The sequence below is a fragment of the Xiphophorus maculatus genome, chromosome 22 (assembly GCF_002775205.1).
Source record: "Xiphophorus maculatus strain JP 163 A chromosome 22, X_maculatus-5.0-male, whole genome shotgun sequence".
Taxonomy (NCBI): domain Eukaryota; kingdom Metazoa; phylum Chordata; class Actinopteri; order Cyprinodontiformes; family Poeciliidae; genus Xiphophorus; species Xiphophorus maculatus.
This window is the reverse complement of record NC_036464.1, coordinates 2,777,350-2,800,167: the sequence shown is the minus strand read 5'-3', so window position 1 is coordinate 2,800,167 and position 22,818 is coordinate 2,777,350. Positions and strand designations below refer to the sequence as shown.

General features: G+C 45.2%; 1 protein-coding gene across 1 annotated transcript in view; it reads left to right on the top strand.

Moving 5' to 3' along the window:
* Positions 1-22,818, top strand: part of LOC102219180 (spectrin beta chain, non-erythrocytic 1-like) — an 80,983-nt gene that overhangs the window by 2,355 nt on the left and 55,810 nt on the right. Inside the window, exon 2 of the mRNA XM_023327497.1 lies at positions 20,113-20,380. Coding sequence (XP_023183265.1) covers positions 20,233-20,380 — 148 coding nt within the window. The 5' untranslated portion in view covers positions 20,113-20,232. The remainder of the gene's footprint in view (positions 1-20,112; positions 20,381-22,818) is intronic.

The window sequence follows — 22,818 nt, the reverse complement described above, 5'->3', positions numbered from 1 at the left end:
TCGCTAAGCTAACTCTGGGCTATTATTAACCCAGCAGCACCGGTTCTGTTGGACCCATCAGAACTTTTTACCCGGATGTAGTTCAGCTGTTTTTCCAGACCTACAGCCTGGTTCTGACCCAACACTGATGTTGGACCCGACTGGGTCCGGTTCCTGCAGAGGCAGAACCTTCTGGTCTGGATCCGGTCCAGAACCTCAGAGGTCCGGTTAGACCAGACTTCATCATGTTTACTTCTCTTCTTCTGTGGTTTTTCTGTCTGTTTCCATGTGGTAAACATGGTGAATGTGTCGCCGTCTCTGATTGGTCCAGCTGGGTCATGTGACCGGGGGAGGGAGGGGGGAGGGGTCTGGAAGGTTAGAGTAAAAATATTTGATTTATTTACTGCTGGTTTATTTTATAGAAATAGTTTAATAAGCTCCTGGTTCCTCCAGGACCACGCTCTACATCCGGACCGGTCCTCCCTGGTACCAGCAGAACTTTGGTTCTGGTCCAGCTGGTTCTGCTGCAGAACCTTGAAACCTTAAACTGATGAAGTGTCCCTGAAGAGCTGCAAGGTGAGCTGCTGCTGTCTCACGAACCAGGACACAACGCCTCGTTTCTGGAGCACTTCCTGTCCTCCATCCCTCCCTCCATCCCTCCATTCCTCCCTCCATCCCTCCCTCCATCCCTCCCTCCATTCCTTCCCTCTTTTCTTTCTTTCCTTCCTTCCTGCTGCAGTGTCAGAACTCCAAACCAAAGCAGAGTTTGAGGCGTGAACACAGAGCAGAGGGAGGAGGTGAAAACTTTCTGTGGCTGGAAAAGGGAGGAGAGATGGAGGGATGGAGGGATGGAGGGAGGAATGCGTGGGAGAGAGAGAGAGAGAGAGAGAGAGAGATGGGGAAATGATCCTGAGGGAGGAGAGAAGTGGGGCGAAGGGAAAGGAAAAGATAAAAAACGTTCCAGTGGAAATATTTGAAGCTGGAAGATTTTCTCTTCAGAAGCTGATTGTTCCCCAGAACTTTATGCTATTATTATTATTATTATTATTATTATTATTATTATTATTATTATTATTATTATTATTAATAATAATAATAATGTTTTCATTAAAACCTGCTGCAGATCAAAATACACAGAATAGCTCTACTGTGGGCCAAATGTTCTGCACTGGTTTCACTGGTTTCACTGGTTTTCTCAGCTGTGTTTCCATTAACTTTAAATTTCACCAACTGAAATTATAAAAATACATTTTCTAAATGGAAAGACGTAATTTTAAGAAAGAAAAACACTGTTTACTATAAAACGTTGCTGCGCTGCGGTGGCTCTTCAGCCATAAATGAGTATAATTATGTTTTCTGCATCATGAGTCACATGACCAACAGCTGGATGTTACTACTGCCAGAAACCACAAAGAAGAAGACGACAGGAAGTGGTCTTCTTTGTGGTTTGTCCGAATAAAACAAAAACAAAATACAAAGCTTTGAACAGCATCACACAGTTCATTGTGTTGAGTCTGCAGCTGTTCTGTAAAATGGCTGACGCCCCCCAGTGGGCGGGGCTTGTTGCTCCAACACTCTCCTCTGATTGGCTGATAGACGATAAATTCTAACTGCTGATGAATATAATATCATGTTTACATCCATCGCTGCCATGATTTTTAATGATTTATTGTGTGAACAAGTTTATTCACGTGAAATTTTAATTACATTTTTTATTTACAATTTAGTTTTTCGACGTTAGCAGAAAATAGAGATTTGAGCTCATTTATGAAGGAAATTAAACATCACAGTTTTACACATTTCACAGTTAATCTCATCAGCATCAGTTATTTATTTGAAGCAGAGAATTAGGTAGCTTTAGTTGTTGTGATTGGACTAGACCACTCTGGAGCGGTTCCACTGGTTTAGGAATCATGTTTATTCTCTACATGTTTGTTTTCTAAGTGAACATTTGAATGTTCTTATATAATCGACTGGTTTGAGTAAAGAAACATTTCAGCCTTTTACTCAGTAAAAACCAAAGCCACAGCAGGAGATGAATAAATATTGAAAGCTTAATTTGGAAACTTAAATAAACATCAGAAACAGTGAAATATAAATAATCTGCTAAGAGAAAAACCCAGAACCAGAACCGACCTGCAGATAAATAAACACAACAAATGGATTTGTTCAGGATTTCTGGAATAATGTTGGTATTTTTAGATGGATCCGGACCGGATCAGAACATTTCTTCCTCAGGATGAATCCAGCTGATGATCCTCTGACCCGGTTCTGGGTGGGAATCCAGCAGAACCTCACCAGGGACTTCCTGGGATGTTTGAACCGTTTCTGTTTCTTCTCAGCACAGATCTGTGTGTGTGTGTGTGTGTGTGTGTGTGTGCGTGTGTGTGTGCGTGTGTGTGTGTTTACATAGCTGGGTTACACGGAGGTGAAGCTCCTTTCAGTGTTGCTCAGCTGGTTCTGATTGGTTGGTTCAGTTCTACTAAACTCAGCTGGTTCTGGAGGTCCAGATGTCCATCGTGCCTCTCAAAGACGGTTTGTCCTCTGGTGTCTCTGAGACATTGGACGGATCGGGTCAAAGGTCAGGTGGTGTTTGGACCCAGAACCAGAACCTGGACCCTGCTGGGTTGGTTCAGGGTCAGTAGATGGTTCTGAGTGGGTCCAGGCCCGGGTGCAGCAGGGAGGGCGGGGTCGGCATGCAGAGATGGACAGGAAATGAAAGCGGGTTGCTGCCTCTGGGCAGGAAACCAGCAGACTGACTGACTCTGGACCGGCCCGTTAGCTGCAGAACCAGACAGAAATACTGACTGTAAACCAGCCAGAACCGAGCCGAACCAGGTTCTGAAACAGTCTGGAATATAAACCAGCAGACTGAATCTTCTGTCGTTCTGACCCAGTAACGGGTTTGTTTCCGGTGTTGGATCCAGAACAAACAGAATCCATCTTTATTATTTAATATGTTTGAGGACGAATCGGATGTTAAAGTGGATCTAACCCCAGTGAAAGCTTAGCCCCGCCCCCAAACACATTTTAAAAGTTCTATAAAACTGGGCGGAGCCAAGATACCTTGAGGGGCGTGGTCAAGTGTGTGTGTGTGAGGGGGGGGGGGGGGTTAGAGGTGTGTGTGGTGTTCAAGCACTGTTACCAACTTAGAAACTTTATCGCTATATTTGGCAGCTTTTCAGACCCGATTAGAGACTTTCTATCAAAAATGAAAGCAGCAGCAGGTCCCCGATGTAGAGGGGAAAAACTTTATACAATCTATAAACATGATTTTAAAAATGATTAACCTATTTCCCTTAAAGGTGTGTGCCTGAATCAGGGGTGCATATCTACCGTCCTGCTACTTTCAGATGCTTCCCTGCTCCAGCACACCTGAGTCAAATGAAGGTCTGGTTAGCAGGAGAGGAACCGGCCATTTGATCCTGATCTGCTGGAGTAAAGATGGATCTAAAAGTTGCAGGACGGCAGTTCTGGAGCAACTCTGGTCTAAATGTAATCTTAATTATTTACACAACCTTCCCGCCAGCAAAACTCCCCCAGCAGACTCACTTCCGGAGCAGTCCTGTCAGCGAAGCTAGCTTCTTGTTGCTAATGTACTAAATAGTCCTGCTGCAGTAGATGGCGGGAAGTTTTGCGTTGCTATGGTGACAAAGTTGATAACGGCAGCAGTGGAGGGAGAGCTTAGACCGAATCCTCCATCTTAATGACGAAGCAGATAATTTTCCAGATGGCCGGTAAGCTACAGCTTCTGTTTATTAGTTATAATTTTCATATCGCTCTGCGCTTTTCAGTTTACTATGTCTGTTCTCCAGCTGCTATCATTTGGTCTTCGCTAATAATGAGTTATGAACGCTGTGGTTAACTTGATGCTAACGCTACTCTGGTTAACTTGATGCTAATGCTACTCTGGTTAGCACCATGCTACTTTGGATAATTAATATTTCTCTCTTTTTATTACCAATATTGATGCTCCTGTTGCTCTTTTCGACTCTGCTGCTGTTTTAATGTTTGGTTGATATCGTGATGTTTGCTGGGTCATGTTAGCTTTAGCTTAGCTCCAGAACCCGGTCCAGAACCCGGTCCAGTCCCTCTGATTCCTGGGTTCATTTGATGTTAGTAGCTGTGATTATTCCATCCTGTCAGCGAGTTTTATTATTTCTGGTAGAAATTTTCTCCTCTCTGCTGTTATTAGTTGATTCGCCTCAAGAGTTTAGTCTGTTTATTTGTCACAGTTTTGAGTCTGATTCAGTTATTAACCGATTTAATAATTAATTTCTTCATATTGTGAAAGTTACTGAACTGACCTTTCACTTTTATCTAATTTAAACTTTTATGTTATTTTGCTGTATGAAAAATGTTATTTAATTGTGGAACTGCAGCCACTTCCTGTCATTATTTGAATCTGGACCATGAAAGGAAATTATGCAGCTGCACCAAGACTTTGTCTGCTGATAAATGTATCGACCTTTTTCTCTGGTTTGTTGGAGTTTTATGGTGACATGTGAAGCAGCAACCTCTGCACAGAAACATAAAGATTTAACCCTTAAGCACCAATTTAAACTTATCAGCAAAAACAGTTTAGCCTTTAACCAGGCTGCTGGACTATTAACAATTTAAAGCCACAAATATTTGGTAAATATTGAATTCATCATACTTTAAACCAGGGGTGTTCAAAGTGTGGCCCGGGGGCCATTTGTGGCCCACAAATTAACTGCAATTCAAGAAAGACACAAAAGAGGCCCTCCGACACTTTTTGTAATTTTTTTCAGGATGAGGTTTTTGTTAAACTGAAAATGTTTAGTACAAAAGCAATTCTTCAGTTTTTTTCTGTTTTGTTTCTCATTTAATTTTTTAAAATTATTATCTCATAAATGTAGTTTATTTTTCATGCTGATGAGTTCAGGTAAAAGTGTCGTGTTAAGCAGAGCAGACCTTGTTTTGGGTTCTGAACGTCGTCAGATTGCAGAACTTTGGACCTTTGGTTCCTGGAAGCTGAGGTCACATTTTCTGTACGGTTACTATGACAACACAAAGGCTTACATCACTGGACTCCACCCATCAGTAGAGACCAGCAGGGCGGAGCCGCAGCACAACCCTCATGACTTCATCTGTGTGTGTGGGTGTGTGTGTGTGTGTGTGTGTTGCTCCAGGATCTGATGTCAGGAACGTTTGTTCTGCTTCAGCATGAAGAGATGAAACAATCTGCTCAGTCAGAAGAACCTGATGTTACTGGGTGTGTGTGTGTGTGTGTGTAGGTGTGTGTGTGTGGGTGGGTGGGTGTGTGTGTGTGTGTGTAGGTGTGCGTGTGGTAAGGAGCTTTACAGCAGTGTGTCCCTCACCCACAAATACCCGCTGACACACTCGGCATCCAGGGAACTATCGGGGGGGAGGGGCGACCTTGGGGGGAGGACATCTGCTTCAGGTTACTGTCAGCTGGAGGAACCAGAGCTGGGACTGGGAGCTACTGGTTTAACTGGGATCTGGCTCCACTGAAGCTGCTGGTTTAACTGGGATCTGGCTCCATTGGACTTAGACTGACTTTATTGTCATCTTGCATGCACAGGGTGTATACAGAACGAAATTTCGTTGCATACGGCTCAGGACAATGTTTTGAGCTTTCAATGTTGTGAGGTTACTCCAGAATAAAATAAAATACAGTATAAAATATGAATATAAAATATAAAGTGCAGGACTGACAGTAAAATAGAAGTTATTTAGCTCTGTACATGTGCAAGGTATAAAGTGGAGACCAGATTTTGAGTGCAGTCCAGTTAAGAGTTCAGCAGTCTGATGGTAAGTGGGAAAAAGCTGTTTCAGAACCTGGTGGACCTGCACCGGATGCTGCAGAACCTCTTTCCAGAGGGCAGCAGGGAGAACAGTCCATGGTGGGGGTGTGAGGGGTCACTGATGATGTTTCGGCCTCGGGACACGCAGCGCTGGGATGAAATGTCCTGAATGGAGGGAAGGGGGGCCCCGATGATCCTCTCTGCTGTCCGCACCACTCTCCTCACGTTCTTCCAGTAGGAGGCGCTGCAGCCTCCACACCACACAGAGAGGCAGCTGGTCAGAATGCTCTCTATGGTGCTTCTGTAGAACGTCTTGAGGATGGGCGGGGGCAGGTGTGCTCTTCTCATCCTCCGCAGGAAATACAAGCGTTTCTGTGCCCTCTTGACCAGAGACGTGGTGTTCACAGTCCAGGTGAGGTCGTTAGTGATGTGCACCCCCAGGAATTTGGTGCTGCTGACCACCTCCACAGCCGAGCTGTTGATGAGCAGTGGAGCGTGGCTGGGCCGGTTCTTCCTGAAGTCGACGATCATCTCCTTCGTCTTGTCAACGTTCAGGATCAGGCTGTTGTCTCTGCACCAGTCCACCAGCTGCTCCACCTCCTCTCTGTAGTCCAGGTCGTTGTCGTCTCTGATGAGGCCCACCACCGTTGTGTCGTCCGCGAACTTCACGATGTGGTTGGTGGCGAACCTGGGGACGCAGTCGTGTGTCATCAGAGTGAACAGCAGAGGGCTCAGGAGCTGCTGGTTTAACTGGGAGCTTGGCTCCGTCCATTGTTGGTGTTCCTGAAAGTCTTCATTTGTCTGGTTGACTCTGTCTCTAATTTTTGCAGTCTCCTCCATGTTTTTGTGCTTTCAGCGTTTCCGTATGTCCCAGTACCGTCTCCATGGCAACAACATACCCCACAGTTACAAAAGGCCGGATTTGTTTTATTTTATAAACGTTTTAAATCGATTCTGAATCGCTGTGAGTGGGAATCATGAATCTGAACCAGGCCCAGATCACCATACCTCCACCACCACTTTGCTGAACATCATGGACAGACGTCTCATCTGTCCAGGTCTTGTCCTCTATTCAAACACAGCTGTATAGATCCATTCTGTGATGACCTTTGACCCCTGTAGGGTCTGATGGAGCTGTTCTCTCTGAACCATGTCAGTGTTGGTGACCTGAATGAAGCAGCTGTTCCTCTCACTCTGCTGTGGTTGATGTGGAGACGCCTGCAGGTGTCAACTGACAGGTGGAGGGTCAGGGGTCAGAGGTCATTGGGTTCTCTGTTCTCCTCCTCTGGTCCATGAAGCCAGAAGCTTCACATCCAGGCTCTGTTTCCTAGAGGAAGTTAACAGATTCCTGAGAAACTACACACACACACACACACACACACATCCTGTCCTGTGTGATTGGATCTAATGACCCATGATGCATTGCAGCATTGTGCCGGGCTGGGCGTTGGATCGGAGCCGGATGAGATGATGGAACTTGTTGATGAAGTTAAACTGGGAATGACTGCTGGTGATTTATGAGAAATAATTTTCCTGCTGTTTGTGTGTGTGTGAACGTTACTGGGCGAACACACACACACACACACACACACACGCACGCACGCACATATCTGATTATAAACAACAACATTAAACCAGAGCAAACGTTTAACGACTAAAAGGTTCAGGATCTCTGGATTAGTTTATCATTTCTGATTTAAAATTTATAATTAAATTATTTTTAGTTGACTTCATCTTAACGTGTTTCAAAAATACAAATAAACATTTGGTATAATGTTAAACTGTAACTATATGGTTTGTTACTGTCCTGGCTACATTTGGTGATGGATTAAATATACAGACGGTTTGCCATAGTTGTAGGGTTGCCATATTTCCCTGCTGCATTAAAAGCAGCCATGCAGCTGTTCCTCCTCCTGAAGCCACCAGCCTGCATTGGTTCGGTGTGGAGTGCTGCACAGCCTGACCTGATCTGCCTCTGAGAGCGCCCTCTGCTGGACAGCAGCAGCGGGCCCGTTACCATGACAACCAGGCGTTGCCATGCTGAGGCCTTCTGTAACCCAGACAGGTTTAAAACATTTTATGAGTGTTTACAGTTTTTATTTTTCATGATGTTTCATCTGATGGAGCCCGGTTTTCCCCACATGGAGGCGTTGCCTAGCAACCAGCGGCCCGTGGGCTTCCTGTTGGTCCTTAAAGGTCGGGCCGGAGCGCTGTCATGGCGATGCAGGTTGAACTGCTGAAGGGCGAGTGGAGGCAGAGAGGAGACATCTGGTCTGACAGGAGGAGGAGGAGGATGAAGATGAAGGGTGGAGCAGACAGAGGCTAATTACAGAGAGAGAGTTTATGAAGGAAACGTTCTGGAGCTTCCTGCTAAACAAACTCCTTTTCTCCTCTCTCTCTCTCTGGAGGCTGAACTCCAGATCACTGGAGCAGCAACAGGAGGGGGAGGGGCTGGTTTCAGGCTGAACATTAAAGCTACAGTATGAAACTTGTTTCTCTGCCATTAGCACATTAGCAGTGCGTACATGTCGATGCTAAGCCCCGCCTCCTGGTTGGTTGTTTGTGGTCAGATGATCGGTCTCCTATTAAACCTTTTTGTTGTATTTAGTAACGTTTTAGAGAAATAAATGGTTTTGGGTCAGAACCAGAACGGGTCCAGGTCGGTTCCCTCAGCAGGAGGACATGAACATGTCCCTCTCAGGCTCCTGTAGCAGAGACTCGTCCTCCTCAGATGGACGGATGAGGACGACCTCTTGACCTCTGTTGATCTGGAGCAGCCGGCGGTAGGCCTGTCGCGATAAACGATTAATCAATTAATCGTACTAAATTAAAACTACCGACGCCATTTTAATTATCGGCATTATCATCTCTTCCGGCCTTTTTCTCTTTCTGTTGATGACACTGAATGAAAAAAGGCTCAACTCCGGTGCTCTCCACTGACCCTCCCTTCCTCATTTCCTTAGTGTAAAGCCCAGCGCAGAGACACGATCTTAGAGCTGTCGGCCGATTTTCAAACCCTGACAGATCACACATTAGCCGACAGAAATCCTAGGTATAACGGTTCCATCGGGTTCGGTCCTGCCCTGTGGTGTCCAACAATGGGCACTAAATAATGGCTACAAGTTCAGTGAACTAATTTTAAAACCAGGCATTAATCAATGCTTTACTACAATCTACCTGCAATGCATGTGGCTAGTGTCAGCGTAAAGTCCTGACTGAATGAAAATCATTAGAACCTGTTTACGTCACGTTAAAGAAGAACAGCTGAAAAGTTACCGGGTTTATCAACTGTGGTAGTAATTTCGCTCCAACTCCTCCTCTTGTCATTTCTATATTCTTTGCATGTTGAATAAATATTAATGTTGTTTCCACATATCATCTCCAATGTCCGCTGGACTTCGGGTTGCGCCGTGTCAGCTGTTTGGGATTCCCCTCCATAATTTCCCCTCAGAAAACCTGTCACATTCAACAGGCTGCTTTAAGCTCCCAGTCAGGGAAAACCCCTGATTTAGATCGGAACAGCAACGACGATCTACCGTAACACACCACACAATCTTAGAAAGACCAACGTTCTAAGATTGTTGTATGGGGAAAAATAGGAGCAAAAAATCATGTAGTGTGAACTATTGCATCAGGTAGTCGATGTGCCCATCTTCTCTATTTAAATCTAATTATTACTGAAGGGCAACATGATATACAGACTTCATAATCTGCCCTCTTTTGGTTGAATGCAGTATTTATTTCCACTTTGGCTTTATGTTGTTTAGGTTTTTTTCTAGTACATTTTTGTTAATGGAGACTGAGAATCCATTTCATTTTTGTTTTTGGTTGTTTTGTTTATTTTGTTTATCAGCTCCAGTGTTAAATATTCTTTTGAAAATAAAGTGTATCTATCTTTGGCAGGAAATCACATGCATTATTACATCATTTCCATTAAATCAGTGTAAAAAGGTCTTCAGACAATATTATCGTTTATCGCAATAATTTTTGAGACAATTAATTGTTGAGCAAAATTTGCTATCGTGACAGGCCTAGCCGGCGGCCATCTTGTCTCCTGCTGTCCTCTCTCTCTCCGCCCCGATCGCCCCGCTGTAACAGAGAGTTCTTCTGCTGTTGGAGCGTTTCTGCAGCTGTAGCAGTCTGTGTCCCAGCACCCTGCGGGTCACAGGGAGTTCATCCTGCTGGGAGGAACCAGAACCAGAAGAATCTCTGAGTCTAATCCGATTAGAATGAGAACAGAACCGGGCCGCCGGCGCCGTCCAGAGGAGTCGCCGTCTGCAGCCACAATCGCTGCGTCTGTCCACCGAGGACGGGTTTCCCCACAGCGCTTTGACTGGGCCACGGGCCAGGGGCTGATGGGAGAAATTCTGCTGGAGGCGACATGATGCAGTTCTGATGGTTCTGAAGAGATCTGTGGCTGATTCAGAACAAAGATGGGTTTGTACAGAATGAGGAAAGTTTCTGTTAGGCACATTCATGGGATTAAGAGAGCAGCTGTTAAAATGTCCTTAAAGCAGCAAACAGTGATTAGAAGCTGCTGGAGCCTCAAGGTGGAGGATCCTCCAGAGGCTTGAGGTGCATCAACCTACTATTGGGCCCCTAACCAGAGCTCACAAGCAGAACTGGTCCCAGTGGGCCCAGCCGGACATGAAGATTCATTTTCAAACAGACTTGTTCACTGATGACTGCTGGGCAACCCTGGATGGTCCAGATGGATGCAGTAGTGGATGATTGGTGGTGGACGGCCACCACGTCCCAACATGGCTGTGACATCAGCGAGGAGGTGGTGGAGTCATGCTGTGGGCCGAAATCATGGGGAGAGAGAGAGAGAGAAAGAGAGCTGGTCGGCCCTGATGGTGTGAAAATGACCTCAGCAAAGTATCTGGACTTTCTGACTGATCATTTTCTGTGGTTCTAAAAGAAGAGCCGAACCTTCAGTAGCAAAATCATCTTCATCATGACAATCCACCATCTGATGCTGCCAGGAATACCACTGTGTCATTGGCTGCTATGGGCATAAAGGGGAGAAACTCATGGTGTGGTCACCATCCTCCTCTGACCTCTGACCTCAACCCTACTGAGAACCTTTGGAGTTTCCTCCAGCAGAAGATCTGAATCCAGTTCATATCAACCAGCAGCTCTGGAAGGTTTTCTGACATCCTGCAGAGAAATTCAGCAGAAACTTTCCACAATCTCACAAGTTCAATGGATCCAAAATTGTGCTGTGATATCAGAGAAGGTCCAAAGTTAACATGGAACCGGGTCTGTTAAGATGGTTCTGATTGAAATAGCTTTGATTTTAGTACATGTGAACACTTAATGCTGCACATTCACAGAACGACCGTTTGCAGTTCTTTATAATCCATAAAATGTTTAGAAAATCTGCTGTGCATAATAATTTGGAACAGTTTGAGTTTTTTATTTTTGAAAGACATCCTGTTGTCATGGGGATCTTTGTTCAGTAAAATTAGATTTATACTGTAATAGTTCATGACTTGAAGATTTTACTGACCATCATTGCATTGAACATTTAGGAAACCTGAGAAAATATCACTTGCATAATAATTTGGAACAAGGTGTAAATTACTGGATAAACAACAATATTATCGCTTATCATAAAACCTCCTGGGTGATTTATCGTCCAGCTGCATTAGTTACTGTAACGGGTCCAATTAGCTTTTTTCTGTCAGAACTTTCTGTTGGATCCATCTGATACAGCTCTAATTAAAACCTGCAGCCAGCTGACCTTTGACCTTTCCTGATGTAAAGCATTCTTGGAGGCTCGTTAAAACAAACAAGCAGCTCCCTGAGAGGAGTTCTGGGTCGGTTCTGGTTCTGCTGGTGCAGAGGCTGGGCTCTGTTTGTTTGGACAGGAGGAGGACCCGGCTCGGCCCAGTCCAACCCGGTCCGTTGTTTCTTTAGTTTCATAATGGGAGGAAGAGCATCGGGGAGTTTGGACCCAGCAGGGCGGTCCGGTCCGGCCCGGCCCGGCCCGGCAGGCTGAGCTTCAGACACATTCCAGGAAAACCTGGAGAGTTCTGCTGGGTTTCCAGGGATTGTCTGCTCCTCGTCATGACGACCCGTGGTCCAGAACCAGAACCTGAGGATAAATCTGGGTCCTTATCCAGGAAGTGATCAGATTATTTTACGGGTTTGATTTTTATTCCTGGTTCTGCAGGAGAAACTTTTGGTTTCAGCTTCAGTGAAACATCAGAGAATAAATCCTGAATGTTTCCTGATCCTCAGCAGGTTAGTTTGTTCTGGATGTTTTCCTCGTGGTTCTGGTTCTGGACCCAGAACCGTTTATCCTAGTATCGGCTGTGATGTCACAGCGTCTCAGATTCAGTCAACATGTCCATATTTGGACGTCCTGTCTGTGTCCACAGTGGGAACCAGGATTCCTTCCTAAACAGAAACATCAATGTTCTCACGATGCAAACCTCTTCAGCCCCACACACACCCTGCCTGTGTGTGTGTGTGTGTGTGTGTGTGAGTGAGACAGGCTTCCTGTGTTCAGAACAGAACCAGGCCCGGCCCACTTCAGCAGCATTGACCTCTCTGTTGGTCCGCAGCAAACTTCTGCATCACATTCAACAATCTAGAGATCAATAAAACATTAAATATTAGTAAAAGAATAATAAATAAAACTTTAAAAGAGCTTCAGATTAATAAATGAATAGAAATTAAATAAAAACTCCTCCAGGAATCCTAATTAACTAACCATGAAACCAGTTTAACCAGTAAATCTGGAGCTACGTGAATAAACTACCAGCTGTTCAGAACATTCTGTTGGATCAAAGTGTTGCTGCTATTGACGAGCTGCGTTCAGCGCTCAGGACGTTTATTAATTATTAATATCAGTGAGTGTGGAGCAGAAACGCTGCAGCTGGTCCTGAGTAACGTTCAGGATCTTCAGACACGCATGAGCAGGCTAACACGGCCACATCAATAATGCACAGGGAAGCTATCAAATATGGATTTACTGCCGCTAACGTAGGCTAATTGGGGCTAACAGGAGCTAACCTTCAGTAGCAAAATCATCTTCATGCATGACATTGCACCCTCTGATGCTGCAAGGAACACCACTGTGTCATTGGCTGCTATGGGCATGAAGCTACCGGGACTATGGAGGCTTACGGAGGCTACATGCGGCAACCCCCCGTGAGAGGCTAACAGAGGCTAACGGGAGCTAATGGAGGCTAACGGGAGCTAACGGAGGCTAACGGGAGCTAACGGAGGCTAATGGGAGCTAACGGAGGCTAATGGGAGCTAACAGAGGCTAATGGGAGCTAACAGAGGCTAATGGGAGCTAACGGAGGCTAACACAGCTGAAGCTTCACGTCTGATTTTTTCTGCTCATCTGAGAAACGGGGAACATTTCAGGCTGTAGACAGAAAAACTCTCAAACTAACCTGATTTATTTCAGTTTAGCTTCTGACTGTAAGTTAAAGTTCCAGTTAAAGGAAAATCAGAATAAAAAATTGTTTTTATTATAATTAGTTTAATCTAGTGACTGACAGTCGGGTCTTCTGTGATTGGACGTTGAGTTTAAAAGAAACATTTTCTCCATAAATCCCATAAATGTTGATGTGTATCTGAGAGATTCTGGTTCTGTTCAGCATTAATTTCATTAAACATTAAAACTTGATTCTAGTGAACCTGAACCAATCAGGACCGGTTAATGTTCTGGTTCTCTTTGTCTGGGTTCAGTCTGAACAAAACAATTCGCCTCACTGAGTAAATCTGAGCGCATGACTTATTGATGCTGCCACCGTCTGTCTGTCTGGACCGGCTGCTTTAACTCGGCTGGTTCTGGTTCTGGACCGGCTCGGTTCTGGTCAGCCTGAAGAGAACAGAACCAGAGAACTGAAGCTCCATGTTCAGTCAGAGGTTCAGTTTTCCAGCTGATGAATCCATGAAGCAAACAGCAGGAAGTCATTATGTTCATGGGGTGTGTGTGACGTTATTAGACGGCGTGTGTGTGTGTGACGTTATTAGACTGTGTGTGTGTGTGTGTGTGTGATTGCTGTGCTGCAGCTGCACATGTTGGTCTGTCTGTAAACTGATTGTTTCATGGAGGAGAAAATGATCAAATATATATTTTTTCTACTTTGTTGCATCGTCATATAAAACTTTAGAAAACAGATTTATTATTATTTTTACTGGTGAAGCAGGAAGGTTCCTTTATGGGATTAACCCAGTTAGCCCATTAAAAGCTACGGAACTAACACTAATGTTCCTCCAAAAGCTCAAAGTTCCCACACTCTGTGAGACCCTGAAGTATCCTGGATCTGTTTCTAACTGAAGCTGTCCAATCAGAAAGCAGAGTGTTATTTTATTATTGTTTTTGAAATAATTATGAACTAATTCAGTAATCGATTATCTGACTGGTAAAAACTTTTGCTGACAGAATCACACAGTCAAAACTGAACAATAGATAGAAATATTTCACATTTAAGGTAAAAACCTTCTGTGTGTAAACCTGATCCCAGAATCTCCTGTTAATCACCTTTTGGATCCAGTTATTAACCGATTAATCCAATAATTAATCAATAGATCAGTTCTGCGCTGATGTTCAGCTGAACTTTCCACATGTTCCTGTTTGGACCTTTTAGCTGCAGATTCATCCTTTGCTGTAAATGATCAAAGGTTCACTAAAGGAATGAATCTGTTGACTTTTATTCCTGAAATGTTTATTTTCTTTCTTTAAAGAACTAAATGTGTTTATTTGCATGTTTTAATGTTATGAATTATCCTCAGACTGTGTTGGTTTCCATCCAGACCGGATGCTGGTTCCGACCTGGACCCACCTAGTGGACACCTTCTCTTATTTACATGCATTGATCGGTATTGATCGGGATTGATTTCCTGCAGCTGGTATTAATAATTAAGCAGCTATCAGCTTTTAGCTTCCCTCCATGTGGGACCAATCACAGTCTGACTGCTGCAAATCAGATGTTATTAACAGATGGAAACCAGGTCAGCTCTCTCTCTCCTTCCTCGATCGCCCTCCCTCTCGCCCGCCCTTCCCTCTCTCTCTCTCTCCCGTGATCTCATCCTCTCTGGCTGCCGACACATTCCTCTGCTTTCAGCCTTTATTCCTTCACTCTTTGTTATCAGGAGTGTGTGTGAGTGTGTTGGATGTTTTCTCACATGATGGAGCAGAGAGGGCCCCTGGAAATGACTGAACGTCTGCGACCCGTTCAGAACCGTTTGGGTCCGTCTGGCCCTCTGACAGAACCAGCATGCGGATCATTAGAAACCCGCAGAATGAAATGAGATCCAACAACATGAAGTTTATAAAATCCTCGTTATAATGCTATTTAGTTTGGTTCAGTTGATTATATATATAACCTTATAACCTTAAGTTTGTTTATAATAATGTTAGAACTAGACAGAAAATAAAAACAAGATTAAAAGACAAACACCTTTTTATTTAAAAGTCTGCAGCTGATTGGACCGAGTCGTTTCCTCTACAGATCAAGCATGAGGCGACAGTGGGGAAGAAAACTCCTGCAGAACCAGAAGTCAGTTGGATCCTTGTTCTTCTTCATTCTGATGCTCACTGTGAACTGCAGGAGGTAGTCTTCCTCACCTCTGGGTGAAGAGGAGTCGCTGATTGGCTGCTGGTCTTAATGAGCGTCTTACCTGGTGCTGTGGATATATGTTGTTAACATAACTTTAATGTCTGTTGCTAGGCAACCAGGAGGGTGTTGTAGTAAACATGGAAACGGTTCTGATCCTCAGACTGTAAACATCTAGACCAGGGGTCTCAAACTCCAGGCCTCGAGGGCCACAGACCTACAGTTTTTAGATGTGCCACAGGTACAAAACACTGGGATGAAATGACTTAATGACCTCCTCCTGGTGTAGATCAGTTCTCCCAGCCTTGCTAATGACCTAATTATTCTGTTCAGGTGGTGCAGCAGAGGCTCATCTAAAAGTTGCAGGACTGGGCCCTCGAGGACTGGAGTTTGAGACCCCTGATCTAGACCTTCCATAATCCATCAGGTGTTTAATCCACTGAGATAATCTATAATTAATGAGTTATAGATAATTAGATAATAGCTAACCCCCAACATCAACTTTATTTGCTGATAAACTTTATAAGTTGTTCCTTCAGGGTTCTGTCTTTGTTTCTGTGGATGTACGTTAGTTTAGTTCTGCCATATTTTTCCAGTCTGCTCAGTGCTGCCCTCTGTGGCTTGAACGGTGGTACTGCAGCTGAATTTTCCTATTGGTTCCATCGGTCCAGCTTGGTCAGTGTCACTAAGTCCCGCCTCCAGGTATCTTCTCACTCAGACACGCCCCCTGGTGGCGAGGAGGAACAGCTAGCATGGTTAGCATAGATTGATGAATGTGATCCATTAGCAGCATGGAGCCCGTCTCTTGGCTCCGCCCACTTTGGAGTTTTTCCATAGACATGAATACGCAGACGCCTCATGGAGCGGGTCGGCCCGTTGCTGCGATACGTCACAGCGTTCTCCATGTTGAATGTGGTCTGTGTTCCAGTAAGCTAACACAAGTAAATGGACCGAACTTCACAAAGTGCCGTTCTACTAAATATTTTAAGTTAATTCCTGTCATTGACACATTTTCTCACACACACTAATAAATGACTGAAGTCAGAGTTTCTAACTTTTGATGGAATTATTTAATTGTTTTGGGGGATTTCTGAATAAAGAGCACAATGTTGTGATTTGATAGAAATGATTCTGATAGTTTTTATATTGACATGGATGAACAGACACATTTTTACAGTGTTTTATTAAAGAACATATTTACACGATTCCATAATTTAATGTACATTTAATGTTTCAACACAAGAAAAAAATTTATTGTCTTGTTTTTATTTATTTTATATATTATTGATTAATGATTTGATTTATCAAACTGGAGAGCCAGTAAACACCAGTAACACCATTAAGACCAGTAACACCAGTTACTTTATTATTTTACATCTCAGCCTCTTTCTGTTGATCTGGTTCTGTTTTTTCACAGTTTGGATCAGAACCGGTCGGATCCAGACGGCTCTGGTATCTCCTCATAGAGCAGGAGGTTCTGCCTCGGTGTCCCTCACTGGACCAGGAGTTTAGTTAGTAATCACAGACTATTGATAGATTATTGATTGATTTATTAGTGATGATCAGTGAAGTTCATCAGAACCGAATGGTCGGATCCAGAAAGTTCTTTGGTTTTTATAGAGGAGTCAGTGAGAACTTCAGGGCCGGTTCTGTTTCTGCCCCGTTTATCTATCCATTCATCGCGGTAACCATAGCAACCGCTAAGTGCATTAGCAGGGAGCAGCTAACCTGATTACAGGGAGAGAGTCCTGCAGAGGATGGAGGGAGGAGGTTCTGGGTCCGACTGGATCTGACTGCTACTGTAATGTTCTAACTGGTTCTAACTGGTTCTAACTGGTTCTAACTGGTTCCTGCTCTGCTGAACATGCAGCAGCTGAACCATGTTTGGACTGAAACTCATTTTAAACTCAGAGACCCGGTTCTGTTGCTCCGGTTCAGTTGCTCTGGTCTGGTCGACTCTGTGGTCCGGCTGTCGGCCCAGTAGAACCTGCTCAGCTGCCTGCTGAAAGCGGGCCTGGTTTCCATGGTTACATCTGTTTTGGGTCATTTTCTCTCTTCTGTCTCTGTGTGGCAGCAGCTTCTGGATCAGAACCAGAGGATCGGGGTCTCTGGAGGTTCTGGCCCATCAGCATCCTCCTCCTGCTCTGGGTCGGTGTGGTTCTGCTGGTACCGGGTCAGATGGCTGCTGCTGTCCTACATGGGTTGCTGTGGCCTAGTTAAAGCTGCAGAGGCAGTGATGGATGACATCCCGCCTCCTCTCCGACCCAGTTCTCCAGAACCAGCATCGCAGTGCGGTGAAGGCTGAGCGGACCTCAGTGGGACCTGCAGCAGCCCGTCTGGTTCTGGACGGGTCCAGTAACGAAGTAACGCTCAGTTTGGATCGGCAGAACGTGGGGGAATCGTTTCCATGGTAACCATCAGAACCGACCCGTGTGCTCTTGCTGCAGCCGGAGGTTCTGCTCTGATGCGAGCGGTTCTGAAGAGCGGCGTGGGCGGCTGAAAGCGGCGTGGGTTTCTGCAGTGCTTCGGTTGCCATGGCAACCAGCTGATGCTTGAAACGTGAAAGAGCCTTAGAGCTTTCTGTTCTCTCGGATCAGAACCACAGAACCTGCAGGCTCAGCTGATCATAGTTTGGATCAGAACCGGAGGTTAGAAATGTTCTCCAGAACCAGTGCTCCCAGTTAAACTCTGGCCTCCGGCCCAGTTAAAGTTCGTCTTCCAGTCGGGTCTTTGTGCCGCTGTCGGCAGCCTGATGAGTTGCTGCTGCCGCAGTGCATGCTGGGATGGCGTTACCATAGAGACGTGGCATTTTGCATGGTAATGTCTGGTTTACTGAGGACATGGACAGAGACAGGACGGGACGGACCGAACCGGTTCTGGTTCCTGAACTTTCTGAGGTTCAACTGAACTCATGAACCTGAACCAATCAGATCCTCCATCAGTTTGATCTGTCTGCTCTGATTGGTCCTCAGAGATCAGCTGGTTGATGATCTGGTTCTGATCCGGTTCTGATGAGTTTCTTCTGCTCTGTTCATCATGTTGATCTTCACGCTGCATTGTCTCTGAAACATCCTTTAGTCTCCCTGGTCAGAAATAACCCGACCCGCTAAAGCTGCTGCTAACGCTTTAAACTGAGGATGAAGAGGAGGAAGAGGAAGAGTTCAGAAATAACAGCTTCTTTTGATCATAGATTTATAAAAAGCCTTAGAAGAAAATCTGGACCTGGATCAGATCTGGGGGCATCAGTGATGCATCATGGGAAATGTAGGATCCAGTTGGTTCAGAGTAGTAAAGCATGGCTACAGGGACAGACGTAGGGACTCGTATATTCTTTTATTTTGAAAAGTAGAACCACTCAGACACAGATTCATCATCTGATCCGGTTCTGATCCGGTTCTGATCCAGTTCTATTTATTAGCGAAAAGAACAACTTTTCCATTGGTTGTAGAGATGAGGTTGAAATCATTTTTGCATTTGTACTAAATTGTAGAACCGAACAGATGAATATTTATTTCCATATTTCAGGAGACGCTGCAGATTAACCAATCAGAGGCCTTCATTTCCCCTTTGATGTTCAGTCTGGTTCATTTTGTTCTGACACATAAATGTGATGATGTCATCAGAACCGAGTCCAGATCTCCAAACTGCAGAAACGCTTTACTACTGCAGGCAGTTGTCATGGCGCCTAGATTCTGTGTGTGTGTGTGTATGTGTGTGTTCTGGTCCCACCATCATCATCGGCATATTTTTAGCGTAGCAACACCAGCAGCTCCACTCACTGGTTGCTGAGCTCTGAGTGGGAGGAAGTCACCAAGTGTCCCAGCCGCTTCACTTCCTGCTCTGACAGTCGGCTACTCTGATTGGACGGTTTGAGGATCAGTGGGCGGGGCCTCCGGTGCAGCTCAGGTCGATGAAGAGTCTGATGACTCAAACGTCGCAAAGAAAATTTAAACTGAAAAACTGAATCTGATCATCTGGAGCTGAATAAAGAGGAAAAAATAACGAACGTTTCTTTTTCTGTACATTTTTCTTTTTTAGTTCTTTCTTTCTTTACATCATTCTGTCTTTCTGTTTGTACTTCTGTCTCTTTCCTCACAGAGGAACTCTGGCTCTGTTTACCAACCAGGACGCTTTACAGTTTATAAATAAGATTGAATGTTGCCTAGCAACAGCACAAACTGCATCTCTGCACTACCAGCTTTCATCCTGCTGCTCTGATGTCCTGCAGTGACCTGGTTTCACCAGCAGGGGGCAGCGCTCCCTCAGCGCCCAGGAAGAGCCGTTTGTAGGTTAGAGTCAGGCTGCAGCCAATCACAGAGCAGAGCTGCAGTCACATGACTGGGAACCAGGTGTAGAAAAATCACCAGATGTTTACCTGGGAGGCTGCTGCATTAAACTAAGTACACCCATCAGTAAACTAAGTACACCCATCAGTAAACTAAGTACACTCCATGATCCAGCAGCTCCTGGTTCTGTGGTTCTGGTCCAGATCAGCTCACTGAGGTTCCTGCTCAGCTCTCCCTCCCACCTCAGTTTGTCAGTGTTTCAGTTAGAGGTTTGGGCTTTGACTAGGCCATCTCTACACATTTCCATCAGTTCTGTTGGGCTGCTGGGTTCTGATGGCCCAGTTGGTTGTGTCAGTGGTTGTATTGGACTCTAGAACAGTTTGGTCAATAGAGGAGCTGATGGTGGTCAGTACGGATCCCGCAACATCACTCCTCCTCCCCCGTGCTTCACTGACCGTCTCTCTGTCTCTGCAGGTTTCCTGCAGTCGTCCCGGCCGGCCAATCAGAGCCGCTCTCAGAGGGTCCCGCTGAAACCCGCAGCAGGTAACAGGTGGGCGGAGCAGCGGGTGGGGGCGGAGTCACGGCGAGGTCATCATGACGTCGGTGGCGGCGGAGTTCGAACACATGGAGATCCAGCAGCAGTACAGCGACGGCGTCAACAACCGCTGGGACGCCGATGACTGGGACAACGAGAACAGCTCGGCCCGCCTCTTTGAGCGCTCACGCATCAAGGCGCTGGCAGGTAGGATTGCTGGTTATACTGGGGCTGCTGGTTAGACTGGGATGAGAATATATTAATATCCTGTCTCTTTAAACTCTCCCCTCCGATTCTGCTGTTTCCGTCCTGAGCTGGTCAGGTTCACCTGCTGGTCAGGTTAACTTACCCAGGTAACCTGAGGTAACTCTGGGTCCTGAGAGCCTCCAGCTTCATCTGCTGGAGGAGAAAAGCATTTAATCCTCAGCCTTCCTTCATCTCTAGTTATCCTGCTGGTAGTTCTTCTTCTTCTGGTTGATTTCTAGTCAGGTTTCTACTCATTTACATGCTCAGCGCCCTCTAGAGGAGAGGTTCTCAAACTTTGCACCCTTTGCCAGAAAACAGGACCAGAGAGCTGAACAGTTATTGGTAACCTGGTGACCCACATGAATTTATTTACTTAATTCTCTATTTATTTAATAAATACATGAATATAGATTTAAATGACAGTTTTTATGAATTTGTTGGACTTTTTATTTCATAATTTAAGAGCTATAGTTCAATATTTAATGAGACATTAATTAACTTCATTTCACATGATAAGGTTTTTCATTAAGTGTTTTCATATTTAAGCTCTCCATAAAGCTCAGGGATCATGATGATTCTGAAATCATCATTGGACCCTCTGCTTGGTGTCTCGTGCCCCCTGGGGGTCCCTGACCCCCACTTTGGGAATCCCAGGCTTACATGAGGCATGAAACTGGGAACATGAAGGTTTTTTATGGTGGTTAAAGTTTTTCTGGAAGATCAGGATCAGATTGGAGATAAACATATTTATCTAAATGTTCAGCAGATTAAACCAAACCTGAGTGAAATTAGACTCATTAAAGGAACCTGCTGGTTCTGCCCGGTAACAGGAAGGTTCTGGAGCTGTTTGGGTCACATGATGTCACAGAACTGAGATGCATCTCCTCAGCAGAAGCTCTTTAACTTGTTATTGAGGTAAAGCTGGAGTTAATCTTGGTTTCTGTGGCTGGTTTCCTGATTTCTCTCAGTTCCCAGCTGCAGCACGGTGGTGGTTCTGAACAGTAGTGGTTCTGAGTTTAACAAGCTTTCTGCTCCTCAAGCTGAAGCTCTGAATCCAGAACAGATTTAACCTGAGAGCAGCTTCATCAGCTCTGCAGGAGTCACACAGCGCAGTCCAGTAGGGGGCGCTAGTGAGCTGCAGGAGAACCAACATCCCCAGATTATCCTCAGATTATCCACAGTTATACAAAATATTCCCATAAACATCATGAATCTGAGTTTTCTGTTCAGGTTTTTATGTAATTATTATTTATTAACCAGTGAATAATAACTTCATGTCTGGTTCCTCCAGTTGATCCCTGCTGGTCGACCTGAACGTTTATCTGGGATTATTTTATTAGTGGTTGTCAGGAATAATCCAGATTATAATCCAGATTATCTCAGGTTGTGTTTTCAGTCTTTTTGCTGCTCCATCTTCACCGTGTCCAAACAGCAACAATAACTCCTCTTCATCAGTCTGATGCGGATCACGGGTCGGCCGCCGCCGCTGGTAGCTCACATGCTTCCTCTGAGTGTGTGACTACGTGTGTGTATCAGTGTGTGACTGTGTGTGTGTATCAGTGTGTGACTGTGTGTGTGTATCAGTGTGTGACTGTGTGTGTGTGTATCAGTGTGTGACTGTATGTGTGTATCAGTGTGTGACTGTGTGTGTGTATCAGTGTGTGACTGTGTGTGTGTATCAGTGTGTGACTGTGTGTGTGTATCAGTGTGTGACTGTGTGTGTGTATCAGTGTGTGACTGTGTGTGTGTGTATCAGTGTGTGACTGTGTGTGTGTATCAGTGTGTGACTGTGTGTGTGTATCAGTGTGTGACTGTGTGTGTGTATCAGTGTGTGACTGTGTGTGTGTGCTCTAAATAATTCAGCGTCCTGTCGTGTTAAATATGCAGCAGCCTGTTTACAGGGGGGACAGGGAGGGGCCCAGGGCCCGGCGCTCAGCTCTCATTAAATCATCTTTCTGCTTCCTAAACTGATTAGCTGGAGAATGTTCTGCTGGAAGCTCTGATTGGATCTGAGGACCGGTCCGGTCTGTTGGGAACCAACCAGTCAGTGGGTGTCCCTCTGGTCCGGTCAGAACCCTGGTCCGATCAGAACCCTGGTTCGGTCAGAACCCTGGTCCATGAGCTGAGCGGCTGGTTTCTGTTTCGGTAACACCTGGTTCTTGAAACGGGTCCGATCAGCTGGAACAATGGGTCCTTTCAGAATCCAGACGCTGTTGTTGCTCCTGGTTTCCTTGGACCTGATCCAGCCTGAAGCTCCGCCTCCTCCTGGAGTTGAACCGGCATCCTTCCTGCCTTGGCGCTGCAGCAGAACCCAGAGTCTTAAAGGGACAGTAACATGAAAAACCTGCTTCTCTTAGCTTTAGATCATGTTACGATGCTATCCCCTCATCGAATTATTG